General features: G+C 43.0%; 1 protein-coding gene across 1 annotated transcript; it reads left to right on the forward strand.

Annotated features, from left to right (window-relative positions):
* Window positions 1–12: 12 nt before the first annotated feature.
* ACOX3 (acyl-CoA oxidase 3, pristanoyl) lies at window positions 13–17754 on the forward strand. Its single transcript, XM_078861663.1, has 19 exons — window positions 13–209; window positions 770–863; window positions 1660–1820; window positions 2545–2778; window positions 4852–4926; window positions 5182–5271; window positions 6211–6354; window positions 6847–6935; window positions 7107–7203; window positions 7904–8086; window positions 8680–8802; window positions 9062–9182; window positions 9851–9973; window positions 10760–10864; window positions 11309–11424; window positions 12570–12744; window positions 13442–13509; window positions 14114–14200; window positions 14609–17754. The coding sequence occupies exons 3-19, from the start codon at window positions 1683–1685 to the stop codon at window positions 14726–14728; spliced, it is 2088 nt and encodes a 695-aa protein (XP_078717789.1). The 5' UTR covers window positions 13–209; window positions 770–863; window positions 1660–1682; the 3' UTR covers window positions 14729–17754.
* Window positions 17755–18110: the final 356 nt, after the last annotated feature.

Genomic DNA, 18110 nt, shown 5'->3' on the forward strand with positions numbered 1-18110 from the left:
GGAGCACTTCCGGATCCGCGGCGGTGACGTCACTACGGGTTCCGCGGTGGGGGGAGGCGTTCGCGTTTCGTAAATGCCGACCAGCCCCCTGGACTGTACTGTGGGTCATCGCTCCGCTTTAACCATTTACAACAAAAAGTGCGCGGAGACGTCGTGAGCGGCGAGACCCAGAACGGGAAGCACGGACGGTAGAGCGAACAGCAAACCCGGTGGGTTAATCTCGTGTCGCGGTGTGGACACCCCTCACCACCAACCCTCACCACCCCTCACCACCACCACCCCTCACCACCACCACCCCTCACCACCACCACCCCCCTCACCACCACCACCACCCCCCTCACCACCACCACCCCTCAGCACCATCACCCCTCAGCACCACCACCCCTTACCACCACCACCCCTCACCACCACCACCACCCCTCACCACCCCTCACCACCACCACCACCCCTCACCACCACCACCACCCCTCACCACCACCCCTCACCACCACCCCCACCCCTCACCACCACCACCACCCCTCACCACCACCCCTCACCACCACCACCACCCCTCACCACCACCACCCCTCACCACCACCACCCCTCACCACCACCACCCCTCACCACCACCCCCACCCCTCACCACCACCACCACCCCTCACCACCACCACCCCTCACCACCACCCCCACCCCTCACCACCACCCCTCACCACCACCACCACCCCTCACCACCACCACCACCCCTCACCACCACCACCCCTCACCACCACCCCTCACCACTACCCCACAGAGAGGGCAGGTTGCTCGTGCCCGTTGAGTGCCGAATACCAAAGAGCAAGCGCCGAGGTTGGGGTGGAGACGTGGCCACCGTGCACCTTGCACAGGTGAGTGCCGCCTGCAATCGTCGATTGAGCCGCAAAGGCAACGATCCACGCACCATCCACATTGCCCCGCGACATTCACGGTCAGCCGGCATTTGTTTAGCGGCTCAATTAAAACGAAAGCCTCTCTCAGTGACATGCGTACCTGTCAACCCCTTATCAGTGCCCTACCTTATTACAGACCAATTCCAGATTATTATTGATCACCCCGTGTCCCTTATACATCTCAACGTTCATCCTACAAAGTCCCATCACAAGGGAGAAACACAAACAAATAGACATTTTAAAAACGAAATGTTCCTTTACAAAAATACGGGTACATCGTATGGGTTGACAGGTATGATAATATGTTTGGATCAGTTTGAGTGAGTAAAATGCCAATGTGTGTCGTCCACCCTCCACCAAATGAATAATGTTTTTTGTTTCTCGAGCACACCGCTAGTTTTTGGATAACGTAACATTTCACAGGACGACATTTCGCTGGGAGTTTGTGAATAAACACTTGAGTTGTGATTTCTTACAAATATGTTTTCAAGCCGCACTCAGCTGTCTGCTGGATGTCTCAATTTAAATAAATGAGTTTTATATAGAACATCAAAGTGATCAAAATCAATCGATTGGCCTTGTGGGACAGGTATGTTCCACAACTGCCAACTGTTGTGTTTTTCGAGTACGTCATGTTCCTGTGATGTATTTTTTTAATCATGTGCCGATATTTGTTCCTATTGATGTTTTTTCCCCTTTTGTTGAGTCTGATTTTAACTCGGGCCACTACACATCCGTGTCCCCCGTGTTGCAGTGCGTGTGTGGTGGAGTTGCAGCATGGCGAGCGCCATAGACGATGGACTTCTCTTCCCGGCCATGCCCAGGGGGCCCCTGGACTCGTATCGTGCAAAGGCGTCCTTCGACTGGAGGCAGATGGCCCTCTTCTTGGACAGCGAGGAAATTCTGCACTTCAGGGTGCCTTGTTTAAATGTTATTTTTTGTTAATGCAGTCAGGAAAAAAGTTTGCAGACACTGGATAATAATTGAACGTTGCCATTCTCGACAAATAAAAATATGCCGAGCTTTAGCCTTTGAGAGGGGTCGGCAACCGAAATAACAAGAAGAAACATTTCTTTTTCGAATTCGGTATAAAACTCAATATTTCAAGAGCCGCAATGTATGTGAATTACGTCACTAAGTAATCTGTAAAGAGCCGCATGCGGCTATAGAGCCACAGGTTGCCAACCCATGACCTATGACAACATCCCACGGAGTGCCCTCAGAAGCTGAGCAGGAGTTAAGCCAAAATAGTGCTTGGATAGGTGGCCACAATGCACGCCAGGTTATCATCGGCGTCTGCGGAGCTGTGCTAAGTTGTAGGCAGCACAGAGTAGCACAGCAAAATCCGTTGTACTGTGCTCCTGACCTTCAATAACACACACTGACCAGCATGACCTGCATTTCGTGGGGAGTCCTTCATCCAGCAGTGGAATGACAAAAGGGTTGTACACTTACAAAAAGTGGGCAGACATGAGTTAGTCAGACTTTTCAAGCTCCCTTACAAATGTACCGAGGCAATTGTGCCACAGTGCTATGTCATTTAGGCCACCTAGTCTAACTTAGTGGTGGGTTCACAAAACACGGTATGACATTGTCTCATATACGAACTGGTGGTGTTCCCTTTTATGCTTGTGTGTAGAAACTGGTGTTTTCTGTGCTGGAGAAGGACCCACTCTTTGCACAGCGGCCCGGTGAAGACGTGCCCATTGAGCGCAAGCGTGAGCTCACCTTCCTGCAATGCCGCCGTCTCTTTGAGTACGACTTCCTGCCCCTGGAGGATATGCTGCAGTGTCCCTTGAAGATAGTGGCCCTGAACGAGTGCCTTAACATGTATGGTCATGATAGCTGCCCCAAGTACCAGCTCAGCAAACAGGTGCGTGCGTCCCTTCCAATGTGTGGACAACAGTAATTTTGGTTCAGTGTACAAATGTCAGGGGATAACCCGTTGGATGGGGAGAAACGGTGACACGGTTGTTTGCGCGCTTCAACATGAACCCAGAAAACTGAGTTACATTCCCGTTCATGGGAATGGTATCTTAAACGGTGTTGCGTACCAGAGGTCGCAATCGGATACCCGTACCCTACCCGATACCCGGCTACCCGTACCCTGGTGCGGCCGGGTACGGGTACGGGTAGACCGTGAGTCACTGGTGAGTAACCGTTTGTCACTCATTTCCCAACGTCTTGTCTCTTCTCACAATTCAAGTTCCTAGAATAAACACACCCGTGCCTGCAACATGGCTTCATCCCAGAGGTCGCAATCGGGTACCCGTACCCTACCCGATACCCGGCCGGGTACGGATAGCTGGGTATCAGGTAGGGTACGGGTACCTGTTTGCGACCGTGGTGCGTACCCCTTCAGCAATTTGTCAAACCCCACTGACCAGCATGGTGAAGTAAAGTATAAAACACCCCAAGGCTGGCACAGCATGGGGAAGCCTTCATAAACCAGTGGATGACAGACTAATAAAGGGCTGTAGATTTAGATTTTTTTTTTATTTTAACTAAATGGATAAACGTGTTACTAATCAATTGGCTAGTTTCATGATGCTTAAATGCAATAACATGTGAAATTATCATTAATTTCCTTGTCACTATATGTTTCACATTTTATCTCTTGTGTCCGTGGCTTATATGGGCATTAGTGTTGGGAACAGTGAGTACACCTAACTCTTTAGGATATTGTTAGTGGGGTGGAGCTGTGGCACAGTGGTTAGCAAACTGCGCTATGAACATGGCCACCTATATTCCCAGGTTAGGCTAACGTCAATAGCAAGTGATATCTGAACCTGTCCTGGGAACCCATTCTTTACAAACCTGCACTGACCAGCATAGTGAAGTAAGGTCAAACAGCCCCCATTACCGTCATGACATTAGGAGGGCTTTGTCCAACGGTGGATTGATCATGGTTTGTAAATTATATTTATTGTTAGAATTTGTCCATGATAATACCGTTTGTATGTATACATTTCTGTGTGTGTAAATACTTGCTGTGAAGTGGACATGGGAAAAAAAGATATGAACCTTGCTTCATGCATGCCGCACACACAATGTACACCCTCTTCTTATCCTGGCGGGCCATTAATGTTTAACTGAAAAACGCTTTATCTTTGGTCTTATCACATCTCAGCTCAGCTGAAATCCACAGAACCTCATTTTCCTTGAGGAAAATGTCATTAGCTTTCAGTCTGATGAGCAATTATGTGGAATTAATTACATGTTGGTAATCATGTGGAATTATTTTCAAAGAAATGCCTTTCAATTCTATTTTTTTAATTCCAGTTTTTCGGCATTTCAGCGAGCCCGCCACGTTGATACCAAAGAGATGAAAGTCCATTCTAAAGGTCATGGCTTTTTCAAAGTTTAGAATTGCAGTAATCACTTTAGACAAAGTACAGTATATGTGTGTTTCATGCCACGCACTTTGCATTATAAATTCCTTTCCAAATATGTTTGTTTTTCACTTTTGCAATAGAAAACGTAATCTTTGCAAAATTATTCATGAAACCATCGGCCAGTAAGTTTGACTTATTGCATGACATCTCTGATGGTGTTTTGCTCTATCTTAGCCGAGGAATGAATAACACTTGGGAAATTCGTCATGTTCTACGGGCTGTTTGTACTCGTGGTAGTTATTAATTATCACTGTTTGCTAATACTGTTAAACTTTGACCTTCACAGAACCAGTTTCCACGGTTATATTTTTCCCATTCCAATTTAAGCATTAGCCTTCATTGTATTTTATAATAAAAATGTTTGCTATAGTTCAATTCCATTGTGTTTTCTTTCAACCATAATCCATTGTTAATTATAATATAAAAAATTATGTAACAATACGATTCATAACCAAGCACAACGAGCAGCGTGTCTTGAGTTGCTGGCACTTGTGTTTTAAAATCACTGCTTTGAACCATTTCCTGAATGTGCTCTTGTGATATCTCTTTAGATGTTTGGTGGAACTGTAAAAAACTCAGGATCAGAGAGACATGAAGAATTTGTCCGCAAAACAGATTCAATGGAGGTGAGCGGAGATACGAATGAGCACTTTCCAAGTTTTCTTTAATGTTAACATTATAGTAAATGATGGTGTTAAAGGAATTTGTTGGAGAAACATAACACAACTAGTGAGGTCTTCTTGAAATACCTCCTCTGATTTTCAATCAAGTTTGGAAAGTTGCTTAATTATTTAAAGTTCACTGCACACCGAGTAACATAATAGTGATGTGAAGTAATGACACGTGCCATGAATGTCATGTAAAATACGTCTTTGTTACAGATTTTTGGCTGCTTTGCACTGACAGAGCTGAGCCATGGCAGCAACACCAAGGCCATGCGAACAACAGCCACCTATGACCCTAAAACACAGGTGAAGTCCTCACAGCACATTAAGAATGGACAATTATGTGACCAGCTGGCTCAGAGAACTGAGCGAGAACTGTTGAGATCCCCGGTTCAATTCCAAGCTGCTACCTGTGATTTAAACAGATTCTTGAATGTAGAGTGTTGACTGTTATCTGCCTTGTTCACTGGGGACTGCACATTAACCCATCTCATAAAATCTAGTCCTACACTAAATTTGGCGAAATCCCAGCCTGGTTGCACTGCTCTGCAAGAGATTTGATTGCATCCTTCGTCTTACGAGGCCAAAAGTGCAATTGGCATCAAACTGGGGGAAATTATTGTGACGTAAAAAACAAGTAAGACACAGCCAAAGCAGATTGTTGGACAGGCATGCATAAGAGTAGACAAGCATGGACAAGCAGACCCCAGAATTTGTATTGTGCAGTATTATAATATGCGATACTATTATGCCATCACGTGCTTTTTAGAGAGCCCTTGAATAGACACTAGCAAGTACATTATGCTGTATTCTAAGAAATAAAATGGTTCTGATGAAGCTACAAAATAGTGTGATTAGCCTTCTTGATGAACATGTGAATTTCATACGCATGAGTGTAAGTCTATGTATAATTGTTAACATATCCAATGTATTACTAATTACATAAATCATTATACCATCGCACATTATTTTAATATTATGCATATTAAAAGGGAGGTTCAAAAATACAGTGTTAGAAACATCACCTTGTGGAGCGCTATTCAAAGTTGTTGAAGTGCACAGTGATCATGTTGGTGCTTGTCTGGGGAACCTTCATCTTATTTTCATCACTAACTTACATTATAATGCTGCTTGTTTCTAAATATTAATATTTTCACACTTGGAACCATGTCTGCAAACACATGGCGGGGATGCATCTGTTGTCATTGAAGTGCCCTGTTGCAAAGTTTTTGCGTGCCCTGACAGGAGTTTGTGATCAACACTCCGGACTTTGAAGCCGCAAAGTGTTGGGTTGGGAACTTGGGAAAAACGGCAACGCACGCAGTCGTGTTTGCACAACTCTACACGCCGGACGGTCATTGTCATGGGCTACATTCCTTCGTGGTGCAGGTGGGTGGGAGACAATTTATTGGGTAATGGAGTTTTGTGTTAATTCAACAAAATATCTTTAAATGTATTTTATCGCTCTAAGAGGACTTCACAAAAAAAGCATGGCATAACATATTTTGTCTGCACTTAATTTGGATAAATTCAAGCTCTGAGAATGAAAATTATTGGTTTGGCTGTCATGCAAGAAGCCTTACTCAGTGGCTGTCCGAGTGGGAAAGTGCTGTCCCCTACTGTGGACCATAGGTCACGTGATGGGATCTCAGAAGTAGTTCTATGAGAGCCACTTACCCTGGGCCGCTCCCTATCACGAAGGGTTGCAATGCTTTGTTTCAGATCTAAATTGATGCTTCAACCCATGGTATGATGATAATTCAGATAATATGAGCAAAAAATATTTATAAATATTACAAATAAAATGTCAAATTTGGTGATTATGGGAATAATAATGATGGTAATTGAGGTGCTGATGGACGATGTCATCATGGTGTGTAGGTCAGGGACACAAACACCTTGCTCCCCAGGCCAGGCATGTTGGTGGGTGACATGGGCAAGAAGCTGGGAATGAATGGACTTGACAATGGGTAAAAAGATTATTATTTCCACTCACAAAATGATATGCAATTGTATAAGTAATCCACATTAACATTATTAGCTAAAAACAAGTTTTAAGAATATAAAAGTATGATTATACAATACACAAACACCGATAATGTTTTGTATACACATAATTTCTGCATGTTTGTTGTGTACAGGTTTGTTTCCTTTAATAATGTCCGCATTCCTCGAGATAATCTGCTAAACAAAACTGGCGATGTGACACCCGAAGGGAAATACGTCACCCCTTATAAGGTATCTAATGACAGTTGTCCTTCACATGCCCATTCCCACTCATTCGTCGTCATTCACATGTGTGTATCTGCAGGTGCAGTTGGTGTCACCTGAATAACAGTGGACTCTTATTGCATGGATGTAATGTGTTTTCATGCAACCATTTATTTCTATGGTTTACTGACAAAAAAATAGTTGACCGTAATGTAACCTATTTTTAAATAGTACTTCCATTTCAGGTGAATTATTGAAAATAATACGATGCATGATGTGTTGCTTCTCTTTGTGTCATTACTCAGAATAATGTTAATGATTCGGCACAACATTTTTTTTCAAACCCCAGTCCTCATGTTCCACATACTCTGTTAATATTTGCTCCTATTCTGAACTCAAATGTAATTTGGGCAACTGTGATTATCATATACAGTTGCCATAGGTGAAGGTTAAAAAGTGGAAAGGCCTCCACTGGGAGAGAGCTCTAGAGCCCTTCTGGAAGGTATGTTGATAAATAGTTGCCCCGCACCTCCGATTAGTATGGTTGGCTAAGTAAGGTGCGGAATAAGTTCAACATACACATACAGTCATAATCTAAATATGGTTGCTGGGGAAGCTTGAGCAAGACCTAATGTTTGGGATCTGCTGCTTTAGCAGAGCCGCTTACTCTGCAACTTGTTTTTCATGTTTGATGGTATAGAATTGTGTTGGTTCTGCGATTCACTAGGACCCCAAGCGCCGTTTCGGTGCCAGCCTGGGCATGCTGTCTGGCGGTCGTGTGGGCATAACAGGCATGGGTGTGACCAACCTCAAGATATGTATGACTATCAGCATTCGCTACTCAGCTGCTAGACACCAGTTTGGCCCCACAGACAACCAGGAAATCCCTGTGCTGGAGTACCAACTTCAGGTAAATGGTCTACAGCTGCGTTACATGCTCACACAGTATAAGCTTAAACATGCATCGTAAATATCCATCCACAACTCTAGATATACATGTTTTTGTATTTGCTGTTATATATTTTATTCTTTGAAAATATGCAAATCCAAATTTGCATGTTATGTTTCTCTTAATATCTGTGGGTGTCTGGTTTTTCGTAATTGAAAGGCGGTTGCAAGTTCAGATCCTGGTTGAAGGTTGACACAGCATTTCTTCTCTGTTGGGACATCAAAATGAGTTCCATTTGTAGGGACATCCAAACGTGGTTGTCCTTTGGAAATGAAGAATTTCCACCACTGGCTCAGGGCTGTAGATGGGATGTGACCACCACCCCATGCTAAATAGAATGGGAAACCACTCCGACTTTAAATACAATATGTGACTGGGCTGAGACCTTCAAACTCACCGTGGACAAGAATTAATTTCAACTTGAATAACTGCCTAAAGCTCAGACCCAGGATTATCAGTGGTTCTTACTCAGTGGTCTCACATGAATTAACCCCCTGCAGCATTTCACCTACACTGAATGTTTTTCTTATTCAATTCTTATTTACATTTTACAGCAATGGCGGCTCATTCCCTTTCTGGCTGCCACTTACGCCTTGAACCATTTTTCCAAAACGCTCTTCTTCAACTATGCAGAGTTGCAGATGGGGATCATGCAGAAGGACAACAGTGAACGGCAGGTAGAGTTTGTCTATTTATTTACTTAACGATTTAAATTAATTTTTTAAACAATGTTGCATGCCAAACACGAGGAGTCTACTGTTACGATTTTCCGATTGAGAAATTCACGTCCAAAAATAAATTTGATGGAAATATTAAAATGAACTGCTTTATGGATATATGTATACGCATTTGAAGTGTTTATTCGTTTCGGTTATATTTTTTAATCACTGGATATCCCATCTTTCGTCTACAAATGTGACCCCATGGCGTGGACAGAGTGAGCTAGGCCGTGAGATCCATGCTCTGTCAAGTAGCAGCAAGGCCCTGTCGGCGTGGACCGCAAGAGACGCCATCCAGGAGAGCCGTGAGGCCTGTGGAGGCCATGGATACCTGGCCAGTGAGGGCCCTTCCTGAGCTCTACACCCATGACTCCTGACTCCTCTTGTCCTCTACACCCACCCCTGTGTTTCCACCCCTATCACTAAAAATAATCCTCCCCGTGGGCAGTCTATTTAAGCCATGCCTTGCTAACATATGTTTTGATTTACAGTGGGCCAAGGGCTGATTTCACAATAGTTTCCACTTGCATGGGATTACGTAATCGTCAACACATCCCTCACGCGATGTGTTGAATATCACTGTCCCGTTGCCATCCCTGACAGTCCCCAGTGGTTGGCAGATGGGGACCCTGATGTATGGCAACGAGCTTGCGGAGGCTTTCATCCAGCCTTAGATTGGCCATGGCTAATCATGATGAAGAGAGCCCATTGATATGTGACATCCCACCTTTCAAAAGTGTCGTGAGTAAAATGACTGCTGCAAACATTGGAAAATTAAAATAATTGATCGAACAATATTTGAAACATTAAACGATTATCATTTTATTTAAAGATTCAATGAACGTCTCATGAAATAATGGCTTGAGCCATTTAGCATGGTTGCCTACGTACGGTGTGAAAGAAGTTCAACACGCATATATACAAGGCAGTATTGTGGTGCTGTATGAAAGGTTTCCGGGAAAATGTGCTCTCCTTGGAACCCTTGCGACTGTGTGCTGTGCCACAGTGAACCGGCTGGGGGAGTTGCGGGATGGTAACGATCCCAACTGCACGTACGAGGGGGAGAACAACGTCCTCCTGCAGCAGACCAGCAACTATCTCATGTCCTGGGTCAATCGGAAGCCAGCAGGTGCGAGAGAGTTTAGGGAAATCACAATGAATGTGAGCTGATAGGGGGAATTGTGTATGTCCAAGGAGATGGTAGGTGAGGGACAGGCTGAGAGGTAATGGAATAAGGAATGTGCATGAGCAAGCAAAATGGGGCATTGTGCATGCAGAAAAGGCAGTCGGATGCATACTGGGAACTAGCGATGTCACCATGTGCATGTAATTGTGCCTCCACTTGGTTTATTTTAAAATTCTAGATTTGAAGCTTTCGTGACTGCACGGATTCATACTCTTTGTTTTTTTCGGTAAAGTCACATGGGTAAACAATGTAACGAAATAAATGAAAATAACTAAATTAAATCACGACGTTTCGGAAGCAACACAAGCCTCCTTCTTCAGGTGGAACACGCCACAGCAAAATCACTGTAGTGATGTGGCTTTCGAAACGTCGTGATTTAATTTAGTTGTTTTCATTTATTGTATTATTTTAAAATGTCTGTATGTTGTAGGCATGTCAGGCCACTTAGATTCGGTAATGAAATTACATTTGTACATTGATTAAATGGATCAAATAATATGTATGCGAGTTGAATAGATGTGATTCGTAATAAATTTTTGTTAGTGTTAAATATACGGTATTGCAGTTAACAACATTTTCCAACAATGAAACACAAACGACAAATTCAAACAAAAACTGCAAATAATTGATTCTTGAATCATGACCATAAATATTGACAATTCATCAAATTATGTGAATGTGAAGATGTGACAAGGTGTGACTTGAGTGTTTTATGATTTGCACGAACAGACATCCAGTCGCCAACTGGCTCGGTGGACTTCCTCAGAGACCGCATCAGTATCCTGCAACAAAAGTTCTCGGCTAAAACAGAACAAGAATGTCTTGATTCGTCCAGTAAGAGAAATGTATCAGCTTTGTTCAATTGAAGTGTACATTTTACATTGAAAAAAACATTTAAATGTTGCATTTTCAGCCCGGGAAAGATTCGATGTACAGTAAAACCTTGGATTGCGAGTAACTTGGCCTGCGAGTGTTTTGCAAGACGAGCAATTTTTTAAAATAAGTATTAATTTGATAAACGAGTGAGGTCTTGCAATACGAGTAGTACGTGTATATGCTTTGTCTGCCGGGCGTCACGTGATCACAACTGATATACGAGTGCTTTGATATACGAGTGCTTTGGATTGCAAACACGTTTCCGGAACGCATTATGCTCTCAATCCAAGGTTTTACTGTACTGTATTAACGATTCAAAAGGCTATGTAGTTTGCACTTTGTGAACACATTGCCGCTACAATTTACCCGTGTGACATGCCTGTTTGTGTTGCTGCATTGCAGTTCCTCTGGCGGCGTACAAGTGGCTGATTTGCTTCCTGCTCCGAGAGAGCACCAGCAAGTACGAGCGCGAGAGAGCGGCGAGCAGCTCTGACTTTGAGGCCAGGAACAACTCGCAGGCACGTATGCCATCACTTGTGGCCCAAAGACTGCATTGTGGCTCAAAGGCTGCATTGTGGCTCAAAGGCTGCATTTACAATTATAGAACTCCTCTCATCCGCGGCCCTATACCTCGCAACTTATTTTATCAGTGGAGTCCTCGCAACTATTATCCGCGGCACTATTTCATTCCTATCATATGCGATTATCCACGATTTAACTCGTGCATAGCAAAGCTGCTTCCTGACACTTGGCAAGGGTTTGTTCTCGTCTGACTTAGAAGTCACCAGCCACCAACACTGTCTCACTGGGCACGGGTCCCAGAAAATTACCTGGTGTTACTCAGGTGGGTCGTGAATTGAGAAAGTTTGGGAACCTCTGTTCGAAACGACCAAAATATGAACATGCACATGGCTACCAACAGGAGGTGCTGTTGCAGAACAGAAACTTAACATTCACCCCCCCAGGAACCTCATGACATCTTACTACATGCGGTGTTGTTTACTGCATTGATCGCGTTTTATATACATGTGTCTATTTCCAGAGATTGTCATGTGTTTTTTTATTTCATAAAGCACACAGCATGCACAGTAATTTATAAATATTAATCGCTCTACTTAGTGCACGTGCACTCGTGAAACAATAATAACGCATCACTGCAAGTATATCAACGATGTAGTTCAGCTCTCCGATGATAATGAGAGATTGGTGAACAGACATTTTGTCAATCCACTTCTGCACGAAGGCCTCACTATTTTCTTGGTTCTTTCGGTAAAGTCACGTAGAATGGAAATAATAAAAATAAAACATAAATTAATTCTCACGACGTTTCGGCCACAACGCAAGCAGCCGTCCTCAGGTGGAGAACAGGTCTGTCGAGAAGACAGAGTCTGAATGCAGTCACGAAAGCTTTAAATCGAAATTGAAGGCCTCACTACTTTATGTGGATCGTTGGGGACATTCTACCTTGTTATACCACGCCGGTCAGTGTGGATCGGTGAAGGCGATAAGCATAGACGCGGGAGCATAGAAGCAGATTACAACAATTAATTTCACTGCGCTACCCTCGGCTGCAGTGGACTTTTACATTTCTGTTAATGAAGCTAATTTATCTGTCTGCAGCCATGGTGCATGTTAGAACTTGCATTTCATTTGTTATGCACAGGTGTTCTACTGCCGCTCGTTGGCGATTGCATTTGTGGAGCACGTGGTGCTGGAGCGGTTCCACACTCTGGTGCACGACCCGGCGGTACCGGCAGGTCTGCAGCCTGTGCTGCACCGCCTGGCTGCACTCTATGGCCTCTGGAGCCTGGAGAAGCATGCGGCCACGCTCTACCAGGGTACCACGCATGCCACCGCCCCTCTGACATCCCTCACTGTCCAGTGCGGGCCTTGGCAGCTTCATGTCATCTGTGTCTGCATAGCAGGCAGTGCTCTAATGGCATTCTTGCAAAGGGGGCTCTATGGTGCTCTGCGTGTTTGACACTACAGATATTATAGAACGATATGGAATGTTAGGCTTGCGTACATTGGCCACTGAAAATAAGTTTTAGTGTTTTAAAAGTGGAGCACGACGGACAGATACAGGGCCGTAGTTGTAGTGCATCTAAGATGAACTTGTCTCTAGAATTCATCAAAATGATGAATGCTGTTCTCATCACTATAGGAAAACGTTAGACACATTAATTATTCATAATTGTAGTACATTTTGCTCTTGCATCCAATTTCATCTGTTTTACTGCACGCTGTAAAAGCTGTCTGGCATTGTGTTGTAGGCATAGCCTTTCTCCAGATGATACATTAACCAAAAGTTCCTGGATGTCCTTGGAGCATTCAGATTCCACTGAAATTCTCGTTAAATTAACCCCAGTATTCTAACAGATCAATAATCTCTTTGGCTTGGCAAAATTACCTCTCCAGGATAAAAAAAAAATGAGATTTGTATGCCTTCATGGAGGATATCTGTCAATGATTAGGAAGTGTTTTTCTAATCTTTCACGAAATTTCGTTTCAATTATATTTTGCTTGCCGTTACAGGAGGCTACTTCATTGGCAGTGCTCCTCTGCAGCTCATAAGGAACTCAATCGTCCGCCTTTGTGCTCAGGTGCTTTCTCATTGTGCACTTTACCAGCGCCTACACTAGACACACTGAACCATGTTGATGGGTGTTATAATCTCAGATACTACTTCAAACTACATTAACATTTTGCATGTGTGGCATCCTAACAAGTTTCGATTTAAAGCTGTCGTGACTGCAGGGATTCATCTTCTTGGTTCTTTTGGTAAAGTCACGTAGAAGGGAAATAATAAAATAATAAAAATTAAACATAATAAAATACAATTCTCACGACGTTTCGGCCACAACGCAAGCAGCCGTCCTCAGGTGAAGAACAGGTCTGTCGCAAAGACAGCGTCTCATTCAGACTCATTTAGACGCTGTCTTTCCGACAGACCTGTTCTTCACCTGAGCACGGCTGCTTGCGTTGTGGCCGAAACGTCGTGAGAATTGTATTTTATTATGTTTTATTTTTATTATTTTATTATTTCCCTTCTACGTGACTTTACCGAAAGAACCAAAAGATCCTAACAAGTGTCAATTCAGTGTATTTTAGTTGCTTGTCGTGGAGTTCTTGAAATGTGTGCAGGGCAGTAGGGCATATGGTTATCTCTTTAATGTTTGTTACTACTCCTTGGCTTGTGTTTTGCAGTTAAAGAATGAAGCTGTGGCATTAGTGGATGTCTTTGCACCTCCAGACTTCATCCTCAACTCTCCCATTGGCCGTGCTGATGGACAGGTCATCATCCGCGCCTCTTCTCTGCTGTTATATATGCTTGTTAATTCAAATGTCTTGTTTAAAATTAGCACATCAGACAGTTTATTAATTCCTTTGTTTAAAACTAGGAATGATCCCACTCAAATTAACTGTTTTTACAAGGCAATGAGAACTATAGTAGACGCTCACTTGCGAACAATTTTCTTAACAAATAAACGCGACTTTCATTATATTTATTACAATTCATATAATCCCAGGACGTTATATTTCTAAGTATGTTTTTTTTCCAATTTGTTCAGTGAGATCACTTAAACAATTATCGAAACAATCACAACTAGTTGCTTAAGCCTTTCACGGAAAGCTCATGCCTCATTATTTCCATCATTTCCACCAGAGCCTTCATTGCCAATGGTCTCTTCTGTCCACCAGATCTACCAGAACCTGTGGAGCACCATGCTGCAGGGACCAGGTGTACTGGAGCGGCCATCCTGGTGGCAGGAGATGTGCTCCATCAAGACAGTGGTGGGCTCACTGCGCCCTAAGCTCTAGAGACTTGCACAGGAACAGCTACTTTACAGAGGAAGAGCCCAACAGCTCTCAAATCCAGACATTGCAACTCCTATCCTGGTAATCCAATCATTCGAAGTCTGCTGAATAATAAATGGTGAAATTCACATTTCTTATATCTTTTTTTCAGGGGTGGAGCAGTCATTCAATGATTAGCTTACTGCACTGTGCACCCTGGAAACCAGTGTTTTATTTAAGGCCACAGCTAGCATCAGCGATGAGTGATATATAATCTGCACCCCACCCCCTCTTCCTTTGAACCAATCCGCACCGACCAATGTGGTGAAATATGGTAGAAAAACCCTCACGGTAAGGCCTTCATCCAGTGGTGGGTTTACAAAGGGTTGTTATTATTTTAATATTATTTATCAGTTCATACATACTTGTTGTGCATGCTGATGAATAGTTAATGGCCATAGAGAGATTTGTCGAGGAAAAGTTGAAAAGACTTGCGATTAGTTTACAATTGGGATATATTTGTGAAAAGCTGCAGCAAAGAATGGCCACTTTAATGTTTTTATCATCCATACTTTAACGAAGACCTTAGATATGCATCACACTATTCATGAAGAATTTGGTTCAATTTACTCAAAAACAATGACGTTACTTTCACCCTATCTATCCCACGACCATGCCCCTCATTAAACATTTAGATTTCTTTGGTGCGAGTTACTGCTCTAGCGGCCTTTTGTAACTTTAAAGTTTTTGACTTTATTACACAGAGCATTGTACATTCATAAAATAAACTGTAATATATTGAATGTTTATGAGAAGATGAAAGGAAACCATTAAGCAATTCATTTCAAGCAATATACATGGTGTGTTTATGTACAACTCTTTTGTAAATCAACTGGTGGATGAGGACCTCTCCATGCCATGCAGATAATGAGGGTAATTGATCATACTGTTAGTGTAGGTTGGTGAAATCTGGGGCAGTATATGTGGTAGGATAAAAAGTCTCGAAAAAGCACTGCCGGCTACTGCTCATCACGTAGCCTGAAAGCCCGATGACCACTTTCGTGGTGATCACTCATCCAAATTCGATGCAGGCTCCAACTTACTCTGCTCAAGAGATCAGAGACATTACATGTGGTTTAATCATAGGTCGTTCCATTATACATTTGGGAAAATGCTGGATGATTAACTTGGTTGAGTTAAGTGAAGTGACTTTCATATGATTTATGCGCAACATTGAGACATTGCCTAATTTGGTCCGGAGACGTTGTGAATTCTTCCCCAGCCTGTATCGTGTCCCATTTCAGGAGAATAGCCATAAAGAGAGACATGCCTTCTTTTGGACCATGGAGGTCACTTTCAAATCAAATTGGCGGGAAGATGTAGCGTTTCGCCTTTTTGAATTCCCATTTGAAATGGATACATGTGGCCAGTAATAACTGCTGCTTTTCAGCCTTTTTGTCTTCGCTGCTTCGATGATTTTAGGTGGCAAATGAGCAGTTGTGTTGATTTTTATATTGCTGTATGTTCATATTTTTGCCAATCTATAGTGTATATGTGGGGAGCTGTGGTACGGTGCATAGTGCGCTGCACCTACGAATCCGGCAATCCGGGTTCGATTCCTGCTCATGGCCAACAAAAGTGTGGATTATCTGAACCAGTTATGGGCCTCCCCTAGGTCGACTCAGCCTCAAATGAGAACCTGGTGTGAGTAACGTCTCACTGGGGAGGCCAAGGCAGCCTGGGCATGGTGCTGGATAACCTATCCTCCACTCGGCAAGATAAGATCAGACAACCGGGAATGGCTCTTTTGTTGTAGCTGCTTTGCTAACAGTACTTGCCCCAACAGTCTGTTGAGTCTATACGGGGGGGGGGGGGGTATTTGTGTCGGTGCAAATATACCTAGTTCCATGACGACAGCAAAAGGAACATGCCTCTAAAATGAAGCACTAAGCTATTTACACGTGGAAGTGTTGAAATAGCAATAAACTCTTGTGGTCGTCAGGCACTGATGCAGACCATCCTTTTAACAGGGTGACAATGTGGCAATAATTATGAATCCAATGGAATGCGGAAAATCATGATTGTTTTAAATGCAAACAGACTATAAAAAGTGGTGCGATCTGGGGATTTACTTTCCTGCAAATCCCTTGCATTGACTTCGCTTGGCCTGCTGTTCAAGGTGCTCTCTTGGACGGTGGTGCTTGATTGGCTATGTTTGAAGCGTTTGGTTCTGCGGTGCTAGATGTCCAAAGAGTTCCGAGGCTAGAAGACTTGTGGGATGTGAACAACACAACCAATGTTCGGGCATTAAGGAGTTTTACGATGCTCGACTTACACGTGGTGTATTCGTGCCAAAGGGATTGCCACTGCTCACTTTAACACGTGGTTTCGTTCTGGTAGGTGTTCCAAGTGGGTTAATGATTTTGCCAGGATGAAAATAAAATAATATTAATGTTTTCACTTGGAACTTGGATTTGATTAACTGTTCTCATACATTTGGGTTTCATCTTGTTTACAAATTGATTATTTTCTTAAGGTTAGTGAAAGACTAAGTGCCTTTGAATGACGATTACCAATTAAAATGTATCGGATTTCATACTTTCATGGATTAATATTTGTGGTGTAACGGTACATCGACTTATCAATGTTGATTCTTAAGCTCTCGATACATGCACCATTAATTTAGTTAAGAATCTGTTCGATTTGTATACTTGCAATGGATTCATGTGACCCATGCAGTCACTCGAGGCTTCCACAGTTGCTATGTAAAATTATAAAATAACGTGGCAACTGCTATTGTAAGTCTTCAGTTGAACACGTTTGAGATTTGTGACTGAATGCAAAATAGCTAGGTTGATGTTTGTGATCACTATTCAATGCGTATAAAATATCTCAAAAGTAGTATGATTTTTAAAAATGTTATACTGGTTTTGGGAAATTAGCTGAAACCACTGGTAGTAATTACGGTTTTAAAATGCATTGAGGTGCATTTGAAATGCATTCTATTGTAGGCTGAAATTTGAATTAAAAGACAATAAAACATGCAATGTGTATGTCCATCTTGTGGATGATTCTCAACACCAAACCCCACTCGTTCCACATTTCCACTTCATTGTAGAAGTCGCAGGGTCCATAAAAACACATGTTGAGTGGTGAATGTGACAGCTTTGGGTCAAGGTTTTGCTCAAGGTTCATGTATGTAAAGATGAGCTTCATATAACAACACATAGTTCCAACTCGAGCTTTATTTCTGACTGAATATTCTCCGTTCACTGGTCTACCACTGGTGAGACTGGGCCCTAAAGAAGGCTGCTGTCTCTAGTGTAGGCCAATCAGTTTCAAAGACAATGAATATATTAGCAGAGAATGTTTGTTTGTATGTTCATCATAAGTACGTGTGGTTAAT

The sequence above is a fragment of the Lampetra fluviatilis genome, chromosome 12 (assembly GCF_964198595.1).
Source record: "Lampetra fluviatilis chromosome 12, kcLamFluv1.1, whole genome shotgun sequence".
Classification (NCBI taxonomy): Eukaryota; Metazoa; Chordata; class Hyperoartia; order Petromyzontiformes; family Petromyzontidae; genus Lampetra; species Lampetra fluviatilis.

Excerpts from the sequence above, each read along its gene's own strand:
- ACOX3 (XM_078861663.1), top strand. The coding sequence starts at position 1,683 with ATGGCGAGCGCCATAGACGATGGACTTCTCTTCCCGGCCATGCCCAGG. Across the intron at positions 7,204-7,903 it reads AATACGTCACCCCTTATAAG|GACCCCAAGCGCCGTTTCGG; the intron begins GTATCTAATGAC and ends GCGATTCACTAG. Across the intron at positions 9,974-10,759 it reads GGTCAATCGGAAGCCAGCAG|ACATCCAGTCGCCAACTGGC; the intron begins GTGCGAGAGAGT and ends TTGCACGAACAG.